A 19,407-nucleotide genomic window follows, 5' to 3' on the forward strand; every position below is an offset into this window, starting at 1 on the left:
GGCAGTGGACAAATAAGTATTCCCGCAGTGACAAGTTCTTTTGCTGCAATTCGCATTTTCTTATACAGAGAAACAAATAAATTATGTACATACTCTGGCAGAGACTGTAAAATGGAAATATTGGTGAACTTTAAAAAGAAGTGTCCATTAGGGATGTATAAGAAATTTGTGTGAGACCTTCAATACAAAAACACAGTTCTAGTGTCAGGATTGCAGCACACCAATGGGAAATTTGGAAAGTTAGTTTATTTCTTTTTCTCTGTGGATTTTTTCCTTCTGGCTGTTTTTCGCTGACGAGTTGTAATTACTTGGCTCCAAAATGGCCGGCCCACAAAGGTAACCCAGTTAATTAAAATGAAAGCTTCGGGCCAGCGCATATTGTGGCCCCCCAACTGCCGCTCATGTCCTGGTAGTATCCTCCCTAAGGGCAGGCATACTCGTTCATACACAGAAATTGAGTAATCCCTGCTTTAGAGACTCTTATGCGGCATCAGTGTAAGCCAGGCCATCAAAACGGCTGGCATAATCCCACTTAATACCGTCATTATCCTGGCAGTTAATTAAGCAACAGTCCATCGGAGATGTGCTGCATTTATGAGCTGCCAAACGAGCTGTCCATCAGTTGGGCTCACGCTGCGTATACGCAATTTACATATAGAATTGAAGCACGACTGTAAATCCTCGTTCTATGCTCCTCCACTTGCGGTACATTTTTAAGGAGACCACGATTCAAATAAGGACACAATTCGCATAAATAATCCATGCATAATTCAGTTCTTTGGTTGAAGCGCAAAAAAAATTACTAACCGCCGCTTGTGGTGGTGACCGAGAAAATATTGTTTGCATGGTAAAGAGAAATTCCATGAATAATTCAGAGTCGCAAACAAATTGAGGAAAATCATTTATCCGAGAGCAGTGCAGCGTCGGAAAATGCAAAAAGTTCAAGAATTTCCCATCGAAATTCGAGTAACTCGAGGCAGATGTTTTGATTTCTTTTGTTTGGCTTTCTGACAGCCCAGAATGTGCTAATTATGAATAGCTGATCCATATGGCGCAGATGAAAGACTCTCGTTTGTCTGGCGCGAAGCATATTTACATATATATATATTTATATATATATTCATTTATTCATTTTCGCCTGGACGCCCACCTGGAGACCCAAAAGTAACGCCCTGGCAAACGATATGCGATTAAACCCTAGGCCTGTGATAAGTCTAGTTTCGGTTCATTGCGTGCCGAGTAAACATGATAATCACAACCACAACAAAGCCGCACAGTGGGGTACAGTGTTGCAACGCTAACGCCGACGGCAAGCGGCAAAGCTAAGAACAGCGGGACACCCAGACAGCTCCATGTCCCCCAGTTTCGCATGAATAGAAAGGGGATTGTGCTCGCCGGCAGTGACGTCATTTCTAACTAAATAGGGCCAATAAGCCAAAGGGCAGAAAAAGACTTGAGAACAACAATGCAGGAAAGAACTGCGAAAAAAACTTTAGCTACACACGCGAAAAATTTTTAGAAATAGAAATTCAAAGATTTATTTCAAGTGTGTGGAAAATTTTTAATAAAGAGTAGGCTTTCATACCAAAGAGTATTTAAATGTATAGATTTCATTCATAAAAGTAGCCAAAGCGGTAAGCCATATTTACTTTTCTTATGAATACTATATTTAAATATACTTTTAACATCAGTGCAGTCGGACGGAAATAGAACCGCTGAAATGTCAGAAAAAGTCAACAGGTGAGGAAGTGGAAAGTAGAAAGTAGAAGGGCACAGTGAAAGCGCAAAGGAGACAGCGCTATTAGTGCCATATGACACTTGCTGACCCATGTCTCAATAATTGATGACTGGCCTTGATCGAGCTCGATTTATTGACTAAAGTTGTGATAGAAAAAGTCCGTGCACCATGTCGAATCCATAATTGATGTCTGATGTTTCCTTAATACTGCGCGATTACGCAGGCCAATTTCCGATATGGTAACGTGCATGATATGGCCAAAACAAAAACATTAATGACGCTGCGTTTACGAACCTGCTGCGATGAAAAGGATATACGTATACAGCAACATACAATTTCATTATTTTGGGGCCGTAAAAATGGCGGTAAAACATTCCGCTTTTATGCCTATCGAAAGCACGTGCTTTCCAGCTAACGAAATGCCACTCAGCATTGTTAATGGTATTAAATGAGGCTCGGCCACATGGCGTATGTGCGATAATTTGAAGGAACTTTCCCTTTTGGCTCAAGGTTTATGGCCACAAAAGTTTTTCTTGATTGGCACCAAAAGTTAGCTAATTGCAGGACGCAGTCTAGATTCAAATGAATTTATTTTTTTTTTTTAGCAAGCAGCACCAAGAACTCTTGAGAGCGCAAAAGTCTGCAACAATTTTGGGGGCCAAACACTGCCGTCCAAACTAAAGGGCCCAATAAAACCTCATACATATTTATGTGGCGGGCCGCACAAAAAAAGTAGGTTGAACATATGTGGTGTGTGTGGAAAACTAATGACAAGCACATAAGCCAGAAAGTGCTCCTCCGGGAAATGTTGGCCGCAAATATTCGGAATTAAAGGGCATGGAAGGAAGCTAGCCACACCTGTTTGTGTGGGCGTTGGGAAATCTGCATTTCACTTGCATTAAATTAATTGAAAGTACATGGAAATGTTTTCGGTTGCACAAGAGTCAGACAAATTGCTACTGCAGCAGCAATGTCCTTGCCACAGTTTGGCCCCCCAGGAATTGTTGCCACCCACCGCCTATGGCCCTCTCACTCGCTTGGCTTCCATTTCATTCATTAAAATAATATAAACTGTGTAAAATGTGCGAGAAAATACCGAAAATTTAAAGCTTTTTTACACGGGGTGCGTAAAGCTTTGTCGTTTATCGCACACCAATGGGCTCACACTCACATTTGCATTCGGTGACGCCATCGTTGGATGTTTTTCCAATTTTCGCGGCACCGGAGAGAGAAAAATAAACCAAGCTGCAGCATCGCAGGGCATTAATAATGCAAGAGGGAAAGCCGGGCGGCCACCCACAAAATCGCCCAAGAGCACCCGCAACCAACAAGCACCCACCTACTACCCATCCACCCACTTACAGTGAACCCAATGCCACACACTCACGCTGGCGAAAACTGTAGCTGTATGTGTGCGCCTTCGTTAACAATAACAAATGCCAAAGGAGAGCAAAAGTTACGGTTGGCCAAAAGCGAAGGGGCTGGTGCTGGTGATGGAACCATAACGCCAGACAGCGAATCCGAATCCGAAGCAGTCTTCTAGGGGCACTGCCAGCGTGCAGTTCGCTCCAAGCTCCGCGTTGGAAAATCGCGAGAATATCTTATGCGACCATCACATTTCTGCAAAATCTGATACATTTACTAAGCGTTTGTGTCGTGCTGATATATCCACCATAAATAACTGAAACAACACGTACCGTGAAGTGCAGCTAACGCAATCAAAGAGTGCTCTAATCAATTATTCATTTCAATTTACCCCGCGAGTATTGGCCATGTCATGCAACCGTTGCATCTCGCGAACTCTTTCAAGTCCTCGAAGAACTCGGAGAGGCCACAAGCCTCTGTGTTGTGCCACAGAATTAATAAAATATTCCCAGTCACAGGTAGATTGTGGGGCACCCAGTGTATATAGCAAGATGGATATAACGAGCTTCGTTCATTATACATATAGCTTGATAGAACCCAACTGGCTGTCACTTTTCTGCGGAATGCGTGTGGAAACTGAGAAATGACAGCAAAATAAGCAATGATTTATCACGAAGTCGAGAGACTTGGCAATTTGGACTAAAATCCCCTTCTCTAAGTGCAGCGACCATTATTTTTCAAGTTTATTAAACATCCAAGTTGACATTTATGTAAATCAAAGTGTCAAAAGTTTGCACTCGATAAATTTAGATTTTATTGTAGTAGGTGGTAAATTTAATAATATTCAAAATATACTCTAAACTACATTTTTCTCATTGACCCATAAAAGATTTTACTATGCCGTGTTTGCAGTTTATTTATTAATGTAAACACAAATGTCATACTTTTCGGGTTGTAAAACTTATATAGTACGTATGAGCAATTTAGGTTTTATAAGTAGCGGCTTATTTTCTACTTTTTGATGACCGCATCAACAAATGGAAAGAATCATACCATTTTCCAATTGCTTTGTGTAATTTTTATAATTAAGACAATCGCAAAAGAGCAGTGATGTCATGGGTGGCAATTGAATCGCCTGAAAACACTCAATTTTCCGCGAATATGGGAAGGGTAAATATGTATGAGTGTTGATTTTCGTAGTACATGATTTATCAATCGGTCGCGGGAATTTTGTTAAATCGATTGTGGGAGTTGCGTGCTAGGTGAAATAACACTTACCCCTTCTGCCATCTCTCCACCTGCTTCCAGCACGCATCCAATACGTTGACCAGGTGGATCAGGTGGAGTTGGATCAACAGCAGCGACCGGGCAGCAGCTCCACCGTCAGCGCGTCCACACCGCCACTCCGGATTTCGCCACATGGTTCGCCAAACCTGCAGCAATCGCAGCGCCTGGGCAAGCATCTCAGCAAATCCGCCTCGGAGTTGAATGGTCACGATTGCCATCTCAGTGAATCACCGCACATATCACCGAAGAGGGCCAAGAGTGCCGTGGCCCAGCAGTTGGCCGGTGTCGGTTCGGGGGGCGTGGCCAGCGGCGTGGGCGTGCTGCAGAAGACGCACGGATTCTTCAACAATCTTCGACATCGCTGGAGTCGCGCGAAGAGCAAAGATCGTCTGGGTCGCAAGTCGCCCAGTGATTTTCTAGAAGAGAGCACCGACTATGCGGCGGATTATAGTTCCGAAAGTAGCTCCGTGACGCAGAGTCCTCGGCATCGCAGCACCACCATTGGTGGCTCACCACTGGCCCGGGAATTCCGCGCTACGGCCAAGATGGCGCAGGTTATCCAGAGATTTGGGGGCTCCATGGAGGGCAGGATAGATGAGCATCCGGAGAACGGTTCGGCAGGCTGCAGTCCACCGGAATTGACCACCCAACAGCAACTGGAGGCCCTGCAGGTTGGTGGTATCATCTGGCATCTCTTACTTTGCTTCACTCCTCTTATCAATTGGTTTTCACTTGACTTTATCGAGTTTTTCTTTTCAACAATGGCACTAACTGAAATTTCCTGAAATTTTTTTTTGAAATTTTCGATTTTCTATTATCGCTTTGCCAACGACTTGCTGTGCTGCACAACTCTAACTAACTGATTAATGCAAATGAAAACGCAACTGCAATCGATCAGGCCAACGAGCTGCGTCGCAAGCGCGAAGCCCAATTACGTCAATTCGTCTTCTTTCAGCTGCGCGTGCATCTCAAATCCGGCAGTGACCTGGTGGCCATGGACAAGAATGGTGAGCAGATCCCAGCACCCACATCCCTGCCTCAAGCCCATCACCATTACCATTACCATACCCATACCATTACCATTATCCTGCCCACTTCTTTGTGCTTAATCAAGCACTGGTCACAATGCACTGGCACTGCAGCGAGAAATTTCTTTTGTCTTTCGTCCCTGCCGCAGGACTGAGTGATCCTTATGTCAAGTTCAAGGTCGGCGGCCGCCTCCTCCACAAGTCGCGCACCATTCACCGGGACCTGAATCCCGTGTGGGACGAGGTCTTCATCGTGCCCATCGAGGACCCCTTCCAGCCGATTATCGTCAAGGTGAGTCCGGGGAAGTTTGGGGGTGACCTGTCAGGCACTTCAGAAAAGTTGGCAATTGTTTTACACAAAGAGAAATTTTGGTTCATAATTTGAATTAATTTTTGACTGATGCACTGTAATATAAAGAATTGTGGCATGGAACATATTTATTGCTTCAATTATCCTAAAAATTATGTTCATACTTAACCGTAGTTCTATTATATCAGTAAAAAAAACAAAGATACTAGATAATTACAAGTTATTAGATAAATATAAAGAATTTAGTTGGATATTCATTTCCTTGTGTGATTCATTCTTCAAATGTATTGTTGAACTTTAGCCTATATGTCCAAAACATAATAAAAAGTCTTCATCTAACTTTTGTGATGATATGAAATTAAATGGGTTTCTTAGAGTTCTTAAAGTTCTTATCATAGTGCTGTTAAAATTAGTTTTGCTTAGATAAGGACAGCAATATGCGTTAAGAAATCCGCCGCGGGCCGTCAGCATGGTAGCGTGGCCGAGCGGTCTAAGGCGCTGGTTTAAGGCACCAGTCTCCTCGGAGGCGTGGGTTCGAATCCCACCGCTGCCAGACGGAAGATTTTTTATTGCACAAATCCATTTTCAGCCATGGAACGAATAGTTTTTGAAGTGTCAGATATCCACAATGTGTAGCGAATTCCCAAAAGCCCCCATCTCATCCAATCAAAATGAATTTCCGTTTTGTCTCGTTCCATACGCTTTCCAATCAGGTTTTCGACTACGATTGGGGACTGCAGGACGATTTTATGGGCTCGGCCAAGCTAGACTTAACCCAATTGGAACTGGGCAAGGCCGAGGACATCCACCTGCAGCTGTGCGATTCCAGCGGAAACGGCGGAAGTGGCTTGGGCGAGATACTCATCAATTTGACGCTGTGGCCGCGCAGTCAGGAGGACAAGGAAATGGTAAGTGGCATCGATAAATCCATATACTCCATTGTTCGGGAGCGCTAATGGTGGGGGTGCTCGTCTGGGCCATCAATCAGCCCTTCACCCGGCGGTTTTCCACAGTGAGCAAGGCGATTGTCTCGCTACCTTTTGTTTGGCACCCTTAATTGCCTCTCGACTAGCTCCGACAAACAACCCATATTATAAGCGCTTGCTTACCCACTAACTTTATTTATGGCTCAGCGGAATCAGTTTGACATGGCTTCTGGTTTTATTTTCGGATAGACACACACGAAGCATTAACTTTGATCCAGTGCCCGCAACTAACACGAACTAAAGCCGCACAATTGAGCCGTTTTCCAACTATGGCAACTCATCATGACTAGCTTTCATGAGGTGAGAGCCACGATCGCAGTGGCTCAACAAATAAAAGCTTGAGCTGCCATTGGTATTGCATGTTATCTCTCAACGAGGGCGCTCCAAAACAAATAAATGACAAAGGGGGCTCTGTATTTTCCCGTTTCGAAAAATGGAACTATGAGAAAGTCGATGTTTGAATACCCTATGTTCAAGAGATTCGAAAAATCAATATGGAATATAAAAAAGATAATGCTAACTGTAGGAATAGAAACAATAATGTAATAAAATAATATAATATAATATTTTTAATAGCCTCCATCAACTTAACAAGGCAATTTAATTATTTATAATATTCATAATAATATAGACCTTTATTTTGGTAATCGTATTAGTGCAAAAACTAATTAAATGGGTAATGCTGATCCGTATCAATCATTAAATTAAATGTAAACTATATGTTTACCTATTACTCTGCATTAGCAGACATGTGTAAAAGTGACTCATAATGATATGTAAGAGCAATTATCTCTAGTCCGGCATACCTCGTAATATTGCACTTAGTGTACGTATTTCTCTCGCAATCGCAAGACCTCACTCCCAAATGGTTTTAGTCACCGTTGGAGCTTCGAAAGCGAAGTGCGGCTTTGGGTTTTGTATTGGGGCCTGTGTAATTTGCTGTCTTCTTTAGTTGGGGCTCTCGAGCGCGGATCATGTTGGGCAACAGTTGGCCCGGTTGCAAGCGGGCTCCTCGCATGGTGCTCAAACATGTGAGGCGGCAGCACGAAGAGTTGCGGGAGCAGCTGGAGCAGGGATGCGACGATCTCATGGAGGTGGCCGAGTCTTATTTTCCGGATGTCTTGCAGCACTTCCAGCGCAACTCGAAGCTGGCTGAGTCATCGAAGCGATTGAAGTCACAGATCTGGAGCTCGGTAGTCACCATACTGCTGGTTAAAGCCAAGGATTTGCCTTTAGCTGAAGATGGCAGCAAGTTGAATGATACTCACTTCAAATTCAGGTAAGTTGATAGCTATTAACTGGTAGTGATATCATAAAGTTAATCGATTACCATAAATTTCAGATTGGGCAATGAGAAGTACAAGAGCAAGTCTTCCTGGACGGAGCGCTGGCTGGAGCAGTTCGACCTGCACCTGTTTGATGAAGATCAAAACCTGGAGATCGCACTTTGGAACCGGAACACCCTCTATGGCAAAGCCATTATAGACCTCAGCGTTTTTCAGCGCGAAAACACGCACGGCATTTGGAAGCCCCTAGAAGATTGCCCTGGTGAAGTCCACCTCATGCTCACTATAAGTGGAACCACTGCCTTGGAGACGATCAGCGATCTGAAGGCCTTCAAGGAGGATCCTCGAGAGGCTCAATTGCTAAGGGAAAGATATAAATTCCTAAGATGCCTCCAAAATCTCCGCGATGTGGGTCACCTAACTGTAAAAGTATTTGGAGCCACTGGACTGGCTGCAGCGGATATAGGTGGAAAATCCGATCCCTTTTGTGTATTGGAACTGGGTAACGCCCGCCTACAAACCCAAACTGAGTATAAAACACTCACTCCTAATTGGAATAAGATATTTACTTTGTAAGTAAAGCTAAGCTTCTTTCAATGCTATACCTTGCTAAACAAATTATTAAATTTGCATTGCAGCAACGTTAAAGACATCACGCAGGTCCTGGAGATCACCGTCTTCGATGAGGATCGCGACCATCGCGTAGAGTTCCTGGGCAAACTAGTCATTCCCCTCCTAAGGATCAAAAGTGGAGTCAAGCGATGGTATACACTGAAGGACAAGAACCTCTGTGTGCGGGCCAAAGGAAACTCACCGCAAATTCAGCTGGAACTGACAGTAGTTTGGAGCGAGATCCGTGCCGTGTGTCGAGCCCTGCAGCCCAAGGAGGAAAAGCTCATCCAGCAGGAGGCCAAGTTCAAGCGACAGCTCTTCCTGCGCAACGTCAATAGACTCAAGGAGATAATCATGGATATCCTGGATGCAGCGCGCTATGTCCAGTGAGTATATGGTTTCACCTACCATTTGTTTATAATTTACTGTCCGTTTCTTAAAGGAGCTGCTTTGAGTGGGAATCCCCTGTGCGATCCAGCATAGCTTTCGTCTTATGGATAGTCGCCTGTGTTTATGGCGATCTGGAGACAGTACCTCTAGTTCTGCTGCTCATCATACTTAAGTAAGTAATTAAGTAAGAGATTAAGAGAGATCGCAATACTTATCAATTCCTTTTAGAAACTGGCTGGTTCGCCTTATAACAGGCTCCACTGATGCAGCTGCTCACTACGACTATGAGTACGATGAAGATGATGATGATGACAAGGAGAAGGAGGAAAAGAAGTCCATCAAGGAGAGATTACAGGCCATTCAAGAAGTCTCCCAAACGGTACAGAATACCATCGGCTACCTGGCTTCGTTAGGCGAGAGCACCATGAAGTAAAATTGATTGTTATTTATGTGAGGTATCACAGTCTATATGAATACCTTGTAATCTCCAGCACATTCAACTTTTCCGTCCCCGAACTGACCTGGCTGGCTGTGGTTTTGCTATTGGGTGCCATTCTGGTCCTGCATTTTGTCCCGCTCCGCTGGCTGCTGCTCTTCTGGGGCCTGATGAAGTTCTCCAGACGTTTGCTGAGACCCAATACCATTCCCAACAACGAGCTACTGGACTTCCTATCGCGAGTGCCAGATAATGAGGAGATTGTAAGTGGTCCTTTAACTAGCTGTCTTTACTATAAATAATAATTCTGTTTATTGCAGAATCAATATCGAGAGCTGCCACCATCGGCACCCACCGATCAGACGCGCAACAATCCCAAGAAGAAACTGAAAGGATCATAGTCCATAACCAGCGCTGATGCGGCAATGGCGTCCCTTTCGCCGCTGCAGTCCAGCGCTCTAGGAGGAGCAGCAGGAGGAAGCGGAACCGGATACGGCGGAAGGCAGCAGCAGCTGATGCAGCGCTTCCGGGCCAACACCAGCCAGTTGAAGCACAAGTTTGGTCAGGCCAAGAGCCTCAGCCTGAGCCATAGCGAATTCAATTAGACACCAAAGTTAGTTAGCTAGTTAAGAATCGAAGTCAACCAGTTCCACCCATAGAAGGAAACAACACACGCAATTCACCTTGACTCAATTATGCAGCACAAAATTGCTTTACTTATTTTAATATAATTATATATATATATACACACAGAAAAGGAGAATATTAATGTATATGTGCGCAGAACTCAAACTATTTACACAAAGCGATTATGTACATACACAATGATAGCGGATATAACTAGGAATCTATTGAAACATTGCATGTACCTAAGGTAACCTCTCTCAAAGATCTATTCGAATATTTACCAAAACTCAAATTGCTAACTACCAGATTCCTTTTGCGCGAATCCAAATGCGATTAATTATTTATTGTGTATTTCAATTTGTGATATTTTCAAAGAATTTTGCAACTAGGCTTACTACTTAATGTGACTTAACCCACGGAAGCTCCGTACCGCACAGAAGTTTCCCCCAAACTCCATTTACAATTTACCTTTCGATTGCACTCGACTCGTTTAAGGACGCTTTTTCATTATATACCTTTACATATATACCTAATTAAGCCTTATCCTAACCAAATTGATTGTAATTATTTCACTCGGAAAGATTGTTCAAAACATTTTCTAATGCTTATATTTATTAACTTTGTCTAGGATAATCAGCTCTTAAAAGGCCCCGGCCCAGCCATACAAATATATATAAATTAATTGCTATGTAACCCACTCCGATTGATCGATTTGATACATTTTAGATAGTTGAACTATTTTATACCCCACAAAAAGAGCAACAACAAAGTTTTTATATACATACATACCAACTCAATTAATTAATTAGCACCTAAGTTAAGTTTGTTATTTTTAAATATATATATATGATTGTAAAAATAAAAAATAAAAATATTTTTGGATTTCGCTCAAAATAAGTTGCATTGAAAAATACATTGACCACTGTGCGGAGTGATGCTAAAACTGTAGAGCTGTAAATGTCCAGATGCAGTTTCTTCTACAGTTGCGACTGCCAATGTATCGTATTTTTATCATTGTTTGTTTTGCTTGGTGCTCTGTTTACTTGCCAATTAAGCTTTCTGTTGCAGAAAATTATTAGAAGATAAAAGCTGACATGTGTGAGTGTCGAACTAGCCACTTAAATAAACACCCCTCCTTGATATGGCTTATCATAGTGGTTCCACTACTTATCTCTACGTTTTATAAAACGAATCCCCATGTTTCTTATTAGATTGTACCCATCTCAAAAAGTATGCCAACATAGAGCTGCTCAAACTGTAAGTTTTAGTTCTACGCACCTAACACAGTGCTTCTCAATCCGTGAGCTTTTGATAACCACGCCATAATTTCCATTGGGATCTTTCAATGTTGTTTGTTTTGCTCGACTCGATGCTCTGTTTACCTGGCAAGCTTAATGAATTAAAAACGATCTCCATGTGGAATCTAATGCCACGAGTGCTGGAGATAACCCCTAATCGGGAATTGTATTTGCAGGGGTCTCAAAAGTGGCAATAAAATAAACCAACCCAGATGCTTTTTGTAGGTGCTTATCAGCACTCGGAGTTCCGTTCGTCAGACGATTCCCAGACCGAATCAGACCAGCCCACGATTACGCAACAGCATGGAACTTTTTCACTCAATACGATACGTCTTTACTTTACGTATAATTTGCATAGAATAGGGAACAGGCACAATAGAAATCGAAAAAGAGGGAACTTAGTGCTATATTTAAATGCAGGACTGGTTTGGATGTGGACGTGACGTGGTTGTGACCACCACAACCTGTAGTCTGTAAGTAACCTAAACGCTGAACTTCTCCTTCTTCATGAGGTCGTACACCACGGAGAAGTCTTTGTTGCCCAGACCCTTATCGCAAAGCGACTGGTAGACCTTGTGGGCCAGAGATCCCAGCGGGATGGGTGAGTTGGAGGCGTTGGCTACTCCGGAGGCCAGACCCAGATCCTTGGTGATCAGGGCCGAGGAGAAACCGCCGGCGTAGTCCCTGTTGGCTGGGGCAGTGGGGCACACTCCGGGTACGGGGTTGTAGATCTCCGAGGCCCAGCAGCGTCCGGTGGAGGAGTTGATGATCTCGGCGAAGACATTGGCATCGAGACCCTGGCGCACCGCCAGATTCATGGCCTCCGAAACACCGATCATCGAGATGGCCAGCATCATGTTGTTGCACAGCTTGGCGGCCTGGCCCATGCCATAGACGCCGCAGTGGGTGATCTTCTTGCCCATGCACTCCAGGACGGCCTTGACGGCATTGTACTCCGCCTCGGTTCCACCCACCATGAAGGTGAGGGTGGCCTGCTCGGCGCCGGGAACTCCGCCGGAAACGGGGGCATCGATGAACCGGGCTCCCTTGGCGCTGATCTTCTTCTGCAGCGACTTGACCAAATCCGGCGAGATCGTAGACGAGTCAATGAAGATGGTGTCCTTGTTGACGCCATCGGCAGTCATCTCATCGTAGGAGGCATCCACAATGGCGTTGTTCGGCAGCATGGTGATCACAAAGTCCGAGTTCTTGGCCAGCTCCGAGGTCTTGGCATAGACGGTGGCTCCCTTGGCGGCCAGACCCTCGCAGGCGGGCTTGGAGATATCGAAGACATGCAGCTTGTGGCCGGCCTTGATCAAGTTGCTGGCCATGTTGGCGCCCATGTTGCCCAGACCCACGAAGCCGATGTTCTTGGCTCCGCCCTGGGTGGACATGGCCCTCACGAGGGTCTGGCTCCAGGCATTCAGCATAGCGGGGGACATCACACGGAGCGACATGGCTGCGAAAAGTTCTACAGTGTTATGCAATCACAACGAATGGGCAACTAGCCACTAGATCTCACCCACCTGTTGGTCTAAGAAATCTAAGGGGATACGGCTGAAACTGCGCAAGTTCTACGTGATCGGACCGCTGTCAGAAGCACACTGCTCCCTGCTGTTGGAAGGTCGCTTATTTTCAGCTCATTCCAGCGGCCGCTCGAGGGTTGTCGACTACACTGAATGAGCCAATTAATATAGTAAAACTATTTCCAAACAAATCTTTGTATCTATTAATTACTTAATTAATTATTTATTTGGAAAAGTTCAATATTTTAAACAATAAGTAGCTATAACAGTCTGATCTTAAATAAAAACTATTAATATTAATTTTGTATATAATTTTAAAATCTTTAAGAAACTAAAATAGATATCAATATATAAAAAAACTCGCACTTTTACGGACTCCGTACGAAAATAATTCTTTTGAAGCCGCGACAACTCTGCTAGATCAAAACAAGTTTTCACAAGTAGCTCTGCTAGCTATCAACCATATGGTTAGCACATTATATATTGTATCTAGAGTTCCAGTGACGCCGGCAAAAGCTTTTCAGCTCTGGTCTTTCCAATGCTTTTATTTGATTTATGTTATATGTGAGCGACACGTGCCGCTGTTTCGCTTATCAGTCCGAGCAAAACTTTCGATTTTATTTACTTTCATTGACCTTCGGCGTTTCGGGGGGCTTGTGTGTGTGTTTGATGAGGGGGTACAGAAATTTGTGGGTGTGTCGGCTTGACGTTGAGTGCCCAGACCAGAGGCTCCAAAACTGTAAGCTTTTACGCTGTTTGTGCGATTTCAATTAAAGTGAAAATTAAAGTAAAGCATCTAGAATCATTGAAATTTGTTAAACTTAAATAACTAAAACATATTTTTTCCCTTCGAAGCTTGAACTCTGTTCATTCAATGCCTCTTTCCTCTATTGAATGAATGAATGAATGGCAACATGCGAATCGCTTCAATTGCGTGAAATATCGTGCATAACTAAATTCACACGAGCAATTTCCAAACTGATGTTTTATTTTACACTCACTTCAAGGGTTTATTTCGCTTCACTAACGGTGATCAAGTCACCATAACTTTATAACCTAATAACTGAAAAGACCTTAGACCTTGAAAGACCCAACTACATGGGTAATTATTTTAAACTGCCTTGTAAAAGGTATAACCATTGTAAAAATTAGTTAAAATAAAATAAATTAATTAGTGCTTGTATTTATTCGGGGAACTGGGAAGTACATATAAATTTGGTTGTTCAATTTGTAAGTGTATCTGAGCATCGTTATCGTATTTTCAACTTTTTATAATGTTTTTATTTTTGCAACTTTCTTGCGCTAGAGCTTTGCCAATATTTGGTCCCACAATAAACAATTTGATGTTTCGCGATTTTGTTTTCTTGTGCTATTTTTATCACTGCTTTCCGAACCTCAATTGGCGCAGATACTTTTTTCGCCCAAATTGTACAATGGTCATAAGGTTTCGATGCTGTTGCTGAAGTTGTTGTTGTTGCTATTTTTTTTTTTTTTTTTATGTTGCTGCTCGCATAAAAATCGGCATGCATGAAATTGCAACTGCTCGGGCTGCGTTTCGCAAAATCTCGTCCAATTTACGGCCCGCCTGTCGTGGCTCCGATCTTACGCAATCCCACGGACCTCGTTGTCAGCCAACTCTGAGTTATGCTTATCAAAAGAAAACTGAAACAACTGAAATATAGTAGGTATATTTGCTATATTTTCGACATAACCACTTCTATGAATGATTTTCAGAAATTTTATTTGAACAAGGGTGGCGGTAAATAGCCATATCGCAGATGTACCTATGTATACATGTTTATTGGATATCACCGGTCTCTGTTCGCACCGTTGATGATGATTTGTTGATGATTTATCTGTGTCAGCGCGTCTGCAGCATCCGCCAACGTGCGGCGATCGCCTAAGTGCATTTCAATTTGGGGAGTGGAGCGGATCGAGATCGCGACAATGGCGCAAAAATCACATCGAATGGGGGACATCGGCTGCCCAGCAGCGCTCGCTTACATAATCGCTTGTCAATTGTCAAAATAGCGGCAAGACCCTTATCTAACGCCATAAAGTGCAATTCAGCGAATGATTAACACGAATATGGGCCGAAACAACAGCAAATACAGGTGAGATCGCGTCACTTTGAAACAATTTACAATTTACAAGCCAAAAGTGAAAAAAAAATAAAATTAAAAAGCCAAAGGCGCCATAGAAGCCACAAGCGAAGTGAAGCATTAAAGCGCAAAACTACAAGCTTCAAGTGGACCATTTGGGCTTGGCTTTGGAAAATGTTCATGTTCATGGCATTTGTACACACTCTTATGCGTACATCGTACATCAAGTATACGCAGCGGTGTGCCAAGCTCATTAGGCAGACATTATAACATTTCTCCGCTGCGGTCGCACACCAACAACGTTTGCCGCTACTAATTTCCATGTCAAGCATAGGCAGACAGCGAAATTTCACTCATCGTCAACAGCGCACCCACAAATCACTAATCACAAAACACAGACAACAGAAAGGAGCGTGCACTTGAATTGAATCACATTGAGATTGCATTTTATTCGCCCACAAACATTGCATTATAAGCAATCATTACAGCGGGTGGCAGGAGCATAGGAATATCCTATAGACCGGAAAAATATATAATGTAACATGTAATGTAAAATATAATATGTATGTAAAATATTTAACGATCGAACTATACATAATTGTTTTCTGGGGATATAAGTTATTTAATAACAAAAGCAGGGTATCTTTATATCCTTCCTCGTTCTATCTTTCTGTTCTCCCTGGTGTCTTATGTTTTCTTATTGATGAACATACATCTTGTATCTTATATCTGCGAATCGTACTGTATCGCCTGTATCTCGTTTCTTGACCCGTCCTCAGCTCGCTGCACGCAATTTGATGAATGCGACAGGTCGCAACAATCTGCATGCCACCGCGTAGATCCGTGAGTCAGCGAGGAACACATTACCATGTAATTTGCCAGCCAGCGGTTGTGACATCGTGAGCGACTACTGACATTTTTTTTTCCAGGCGGTTTCATTCAGCCTGTCTTCGATTTCGTTTCCGGCCAGCACGTAATTGAAATTACATTAAGCCAGAAATTTTGGCAGTGAAATTGCGTTCGATAATCACTTTCATGGGATTTAATTGTTTCCCTGTGCTAGACTTTCGCTCTGCTCTGCTCTCGATCGAATGCATGTACGTTCGGACCTACATTAACATGCCAACTGAAGAGACCACTCCAAAACGATATGAAAATGAAAAACTAACTGAAAACACCACACACTCACACACGCCCAATGCGGAAAATTGAAATGCAGTTGGAGTCACTGCAGCAAGTTTGGGAAAGGAAAGTGAAATTATCATCCCCCCGCAGCCACAGCCACCATGCAACCCAACTCAATTCGATTCAATTCATTTTCGATTTCATTCGGCTTCAGTTTTTGAATCGTTTCTAAGGTTCGCGCTTTTTAATACGCCGCATGCATAATTATTATGTGTTCGCATACGTATCTCCGCACTTAGTTACCAATTGCCGACACCCTGGCCCACAGCCTATAGTTTAGTGAAATTGAAAATCATTTTTGAAAGTGGTCAAATTATTCGCTGCCCGACAAAACACACATTCCATGCGACCGTTTAGAGCGAATGTGTTTTTCTGTTTGTCGTAATTTTTCATCGCGATGTTGTTTGTGCTTGGGATATATTTTCCATCTTTTTTCTTTTTTTTTTTGGTCACCGTATTACAAAATTTTAATTGCAGTTGGCAGAGTGAACCAAAAAAAGTTGAGGAAAGAGAAATGCGGAGAATGAATGCTCTTCGAATTGCTTGGAAGCTTATGAACACTGAAATGTATGAAATAGATTTATTATCCTCGAGAAAAAAAGGTACTTAATTTATGATAGACAAGCACAACACTTGAAAATGTTACATTACCAATTAAAAGAGGTTTCCATAGACAGTCTAAAAACTAGGAAAACTAACTTACAGCCCGTACATAATTAGCTGATTAAAACCCCATTGTTCGAACCAATCTCCCTCTGTTTTCACCCATTAATACACTTCTCCCTCCTGATTTGTATCCCCCAATCTCGACCAGCGGCGACATCAACATAAAAACCAACAGCTCGAGCGGCAGATAAATGTTTGGCTAACCCAAATCCAACACACAAGGAAGGAAACTAGCGAAGCCTCTCGGCTCGAGAGGCTCTCCGCTGGCAATCCAGTTTTCCAGATTTCGACCACATTTTGACCAGCGACTGCAGTGCATTGCAGCGGGAGCAGGAAGCGTTTTATGGCCAAAAGCACCAAATAGCCAGCATTTTGGGCATCACCCGAGGGGCAGAGCAGCGGCAAAAAGTTGTCTTACTTTCGTGAGCCTAAATGCATTTGGCTCTCGATGCGTCGACGCATCGACAATCCAGCTCTCTCCTTTCGATTGCATAAGTGATATTTATGTCTTCTTGTCAGCGTTGCATCAGCATCACTTGCGAATCGCAATCGGTGGCTTATCTGCAGCTGGCCCAAAAGATTCTACGGCTAATTGGACTGAATTATGCCAGAAAAGCATGGCCAATTAAGTTGATCTATTTTATTGCGGAGTGTGGGAAATATTCGTGTCGAATTTTATGCAAATCTCGTTACTCTTTTCCGCATACGTCGCGGAAAATGCGCAAAGAGCTTGGGAAAAGCCATTCATAAGCAGGGCCCTGAAGGTCGCGATCTGTTACCTTTGCCATTTGGCAGCGCCACCTTGGGCGTGTGAGCCATTTCAGAGAGACACCTGTGAAAAGGTCAACGCTAATTGCACCCGCCAACCATTGGCCGCCAATTGAATTCGATTGAATTTGATTCTCTATCTGCGAGGCAGGTGAAAGTGCTTTGTTCTAGAAACAGCGTTGCAAGCCAACTAAATAACATTCAGCGGAAGTTCAAGACGCGAGTCGCGGTTGAATGATCTCCGAACGCCAAGAGATCCCGTCACATAACTTAGGCCACGAGGTGGAAACCTTCCTCGTACGTCATCAGTCCGCACATAACTCACGCCCACCTGGGGCGGCAGGTGAGGCAGACGGACAGACAGGTGGGCAGGCGTTATGACAAGTTGACTGATTGGATTTGCGGCGACGAAGTTGCTGCTCCTGTCAATGCACTCATCGCCCGTCGCGATTGCCGCTGGAAAATTGAAATTGAAAAAAATGCGATTGAAAAGCGTCCGAACATCTCGTTTGGGTTACCCAATGCATAATGGATAATGGCGGACGCTGAACGATATGCTAATTAGCTCGATTTCCACGATCCATAAACGTCTCACTTAGACGATTGTTCGCTTAGCGGAAATTGTGCGGCTGCCGGCATGAGAATATTTTAATTGCCCCAAAAGAAGTTGAATAAGACCTCGTTTTAAGGCCAATTCTAGCAGACCAAAGAAATATTTGGCAACAAACTGAGCACAAAAATGTCTAATGGCAGCACAACAAAATTAAAGTCGGTAAAAATAGCACAAATATGGTGTAATATGATATTTAAATACCAAAATATTATTTCAAAAATATTATAAAAAGCTTAAATTACTACAAATATTATAAAACATTTATTTCATTTTTCACTTCTACCTACCTGCGCTACTTAATTGAAAACATTCCAACCACATATTTAAGCTTATCCCAGTTTCGCATTTTTTGTAATTATAGGTTTTATGAAGTTTGTAACCAATTTGTAACAAAAGAAATGCGGCAAAGGCCAGCGAAGAAAAAATGGTTTCTACGCGTTTTAATTGGTAAATGTCAATCGGTTTATGGGTTTCCTAACAAACCAAACAAAAATAGGAGGAAACGCGTACGAGAGAAAAAAAAACCAAAACAAACAATTCAATTAAACTCATAATGGAATTTGTGTAGCAAGAAAACGACCTTGGCTGCAGAGCAAAGCCTAAAAAGCCAATTAAAAGCTAGATGCACGGCTCGAATGCCACATGGCACTGAGTCAGAATTATGGAATTGTTGTTATGTCTGGCCATATAGCCGCACATATACACATATATCTCATATATCAGCGAGGGGTGTAGCACGATTCATGAGACCCCCACACAGTCGGATCGATTTTCCCAGCAAATGTGGTAAAAACTTGTCGCCAGCAAAGATTGCAAAACTGGAACAGCATCGCCGCAACTAACGCTAAAACACGTTAGCATTTATGGCCGACTTGATTTGCATTTAGTGCATTCTTGTGGACACTCCCCCTTTGCAAATCTCTATCCCCATACCCGTTTTGTTAATTTCAATTAACCGCAACAAATCATTGGAGGATCTTTACAGCTAGGAGCTATACAGCTCTTTTTGACCAAGTCTTTTGTTGGCCCAAAAGCTGTTAAAGCCGCTTTAGTTGCGCCGTTGACGCTGGCTGTGACTGCGCTGTCTACTGATCTGCTAACTGCTCCGCCAGCGTCGACTTCGACGGAGGCAGTTGGATGAAAACCACGAGCGAACCACTCTTACTTACTTTGGCCCGCGACGC

At 43.2% G+C, this 19,407-nt stretch overlaps 2 protein-coding genes and 1 non-coding gene across 5 annotated transcripts; 2 read left to right on the plus strand and 1 right to left on the minus strand.

The window, feature by feature from the left end:
- The first annotated feature begins 3,345 nt into the window (after positions 1-3,345).
- LOC117137250 (multiple C2 and transmembrane domain-containing protein) lies at positions 3,346-9,860 on the plus strand. Of its 2 annotated transcripts, none has more exons than XM_033298610.1 (12): positions 3,346-3,621; positions 4,412-5,061; positions 5,289-5,397; positions 5,568-5,710; positions 6,442-6,636; positions 7,842-7,993; positions 8,057-8,572; positions 8,639-8,998; positions 9,055-9,174; positions 9,231-9,431; positions 9,494-9,701; positions 9,759-9,860. In XM_033298610.1, the coding sequence occupies exons 1-12, from the start codon at positions 3,516-3,518 to the stop codon at positions 9,837-9,839; spliced, it is 2,841 nt and encodes a 946-aa protein (XP_033154501.1). In that variant the 5' UTR covers positions 3,346-3,515; the 3' UTR covers positions 9,840-9,860. The 2 variants fall into 2 exon arrangements, with proteins under 2 accessions (XP_033154501.1, XP_033154502.1); XM_033298611.1 differs by having other exon boundaries at positions 3,350-3,621; positions 5,346-5,397.
- On the plus strand, positions 6,200-6,281 carry Trnal-aag. The gene has a single exon. It is a non-coding gene; the product is annotated as a tRNA-Leu (tRNA).
- Positions 9,861-11,669: 1,809 nt separating the features above from the next.
- On the minus strand, positions 11,670-12,993 carry LOC117137538 (probable 3-hydroxyisobutyrate dehydrogenase, mitochondrial). 2 transcript variants are annotated; one of them, XM_033299034.1, is made up of 2 exons: positions 12,890-12,993; positions 11,670-12,822 (listed from the first exon to the last, which is right to left on the minus strand). In XM_033299034.1, the coding sequence occupies exon 2, from the start codon at positions 12,818-12,820 to the stop codon at positions 11,846-11,848; it is 975 nt and encodes a 324-aa protein (XP_033154925.1). In that variant the 5' UTR covers positions 12,821-12,822; positions 12,890-12,993; the 3' UTR covers positions 11,670-11,845. The 2 variants fall into 2 exon arrangements, with proteins under 2 accessions (XP_033154925.1, XP_033154926.1); XM_033299035.1 differs by having other exon boundaries at positions 11,670-12,834; positions 12,890-12,988.
- Between the last annotated feature and the right edge of the window lie 6,414 nt (positions 12,994-19,407).

This window comes from Drosophila mauritiana, chromosome 2R (assembly GCF_004382145.1).
Source record: "Drosophila mauritiana strain mau12 chromosome 2R, ASM438214v1, whole genome shotgun sequence".
NCBI lineage: Eukaryota > Metazoa > Arthropoda > Insecta > Diptera > Drosophilidae > Drosophila > Drosophila mauritiana.

Excerpts from the sequence above, each read along its gene's own strand:
- LOC117137250 (XM_033298610.1), top strand. The coding sequence starts at position 3,516 with ATGCAACCGTTGCATCTCGCGAACTCTTTCAAGTCCTCGAAGAACTCG. Across the intron at positions 7,994-8,056 it reads GATACTCACTTCAAATTCAG|ATTGGGCAATGAGAAGTACA; the intron begins GTAAGTTGATAG and ends CATAAATTTCAG. Across the intron at positions 9,432-9,493 it reads TTAGGCGAGAGCACCATGAA|CACATTCAACTTTTCCGTCC; the intron begins GTAAAATTGATT and ends TGTAATCTCCAG.
- LOC117137538 (XM_033299034.1), bottom strand. The coding sequence starts at position 12,820 with ATGTCGCTCCGTGTGATGTCCCCCGCTATGCTGAATGCCTGGAGCCAG.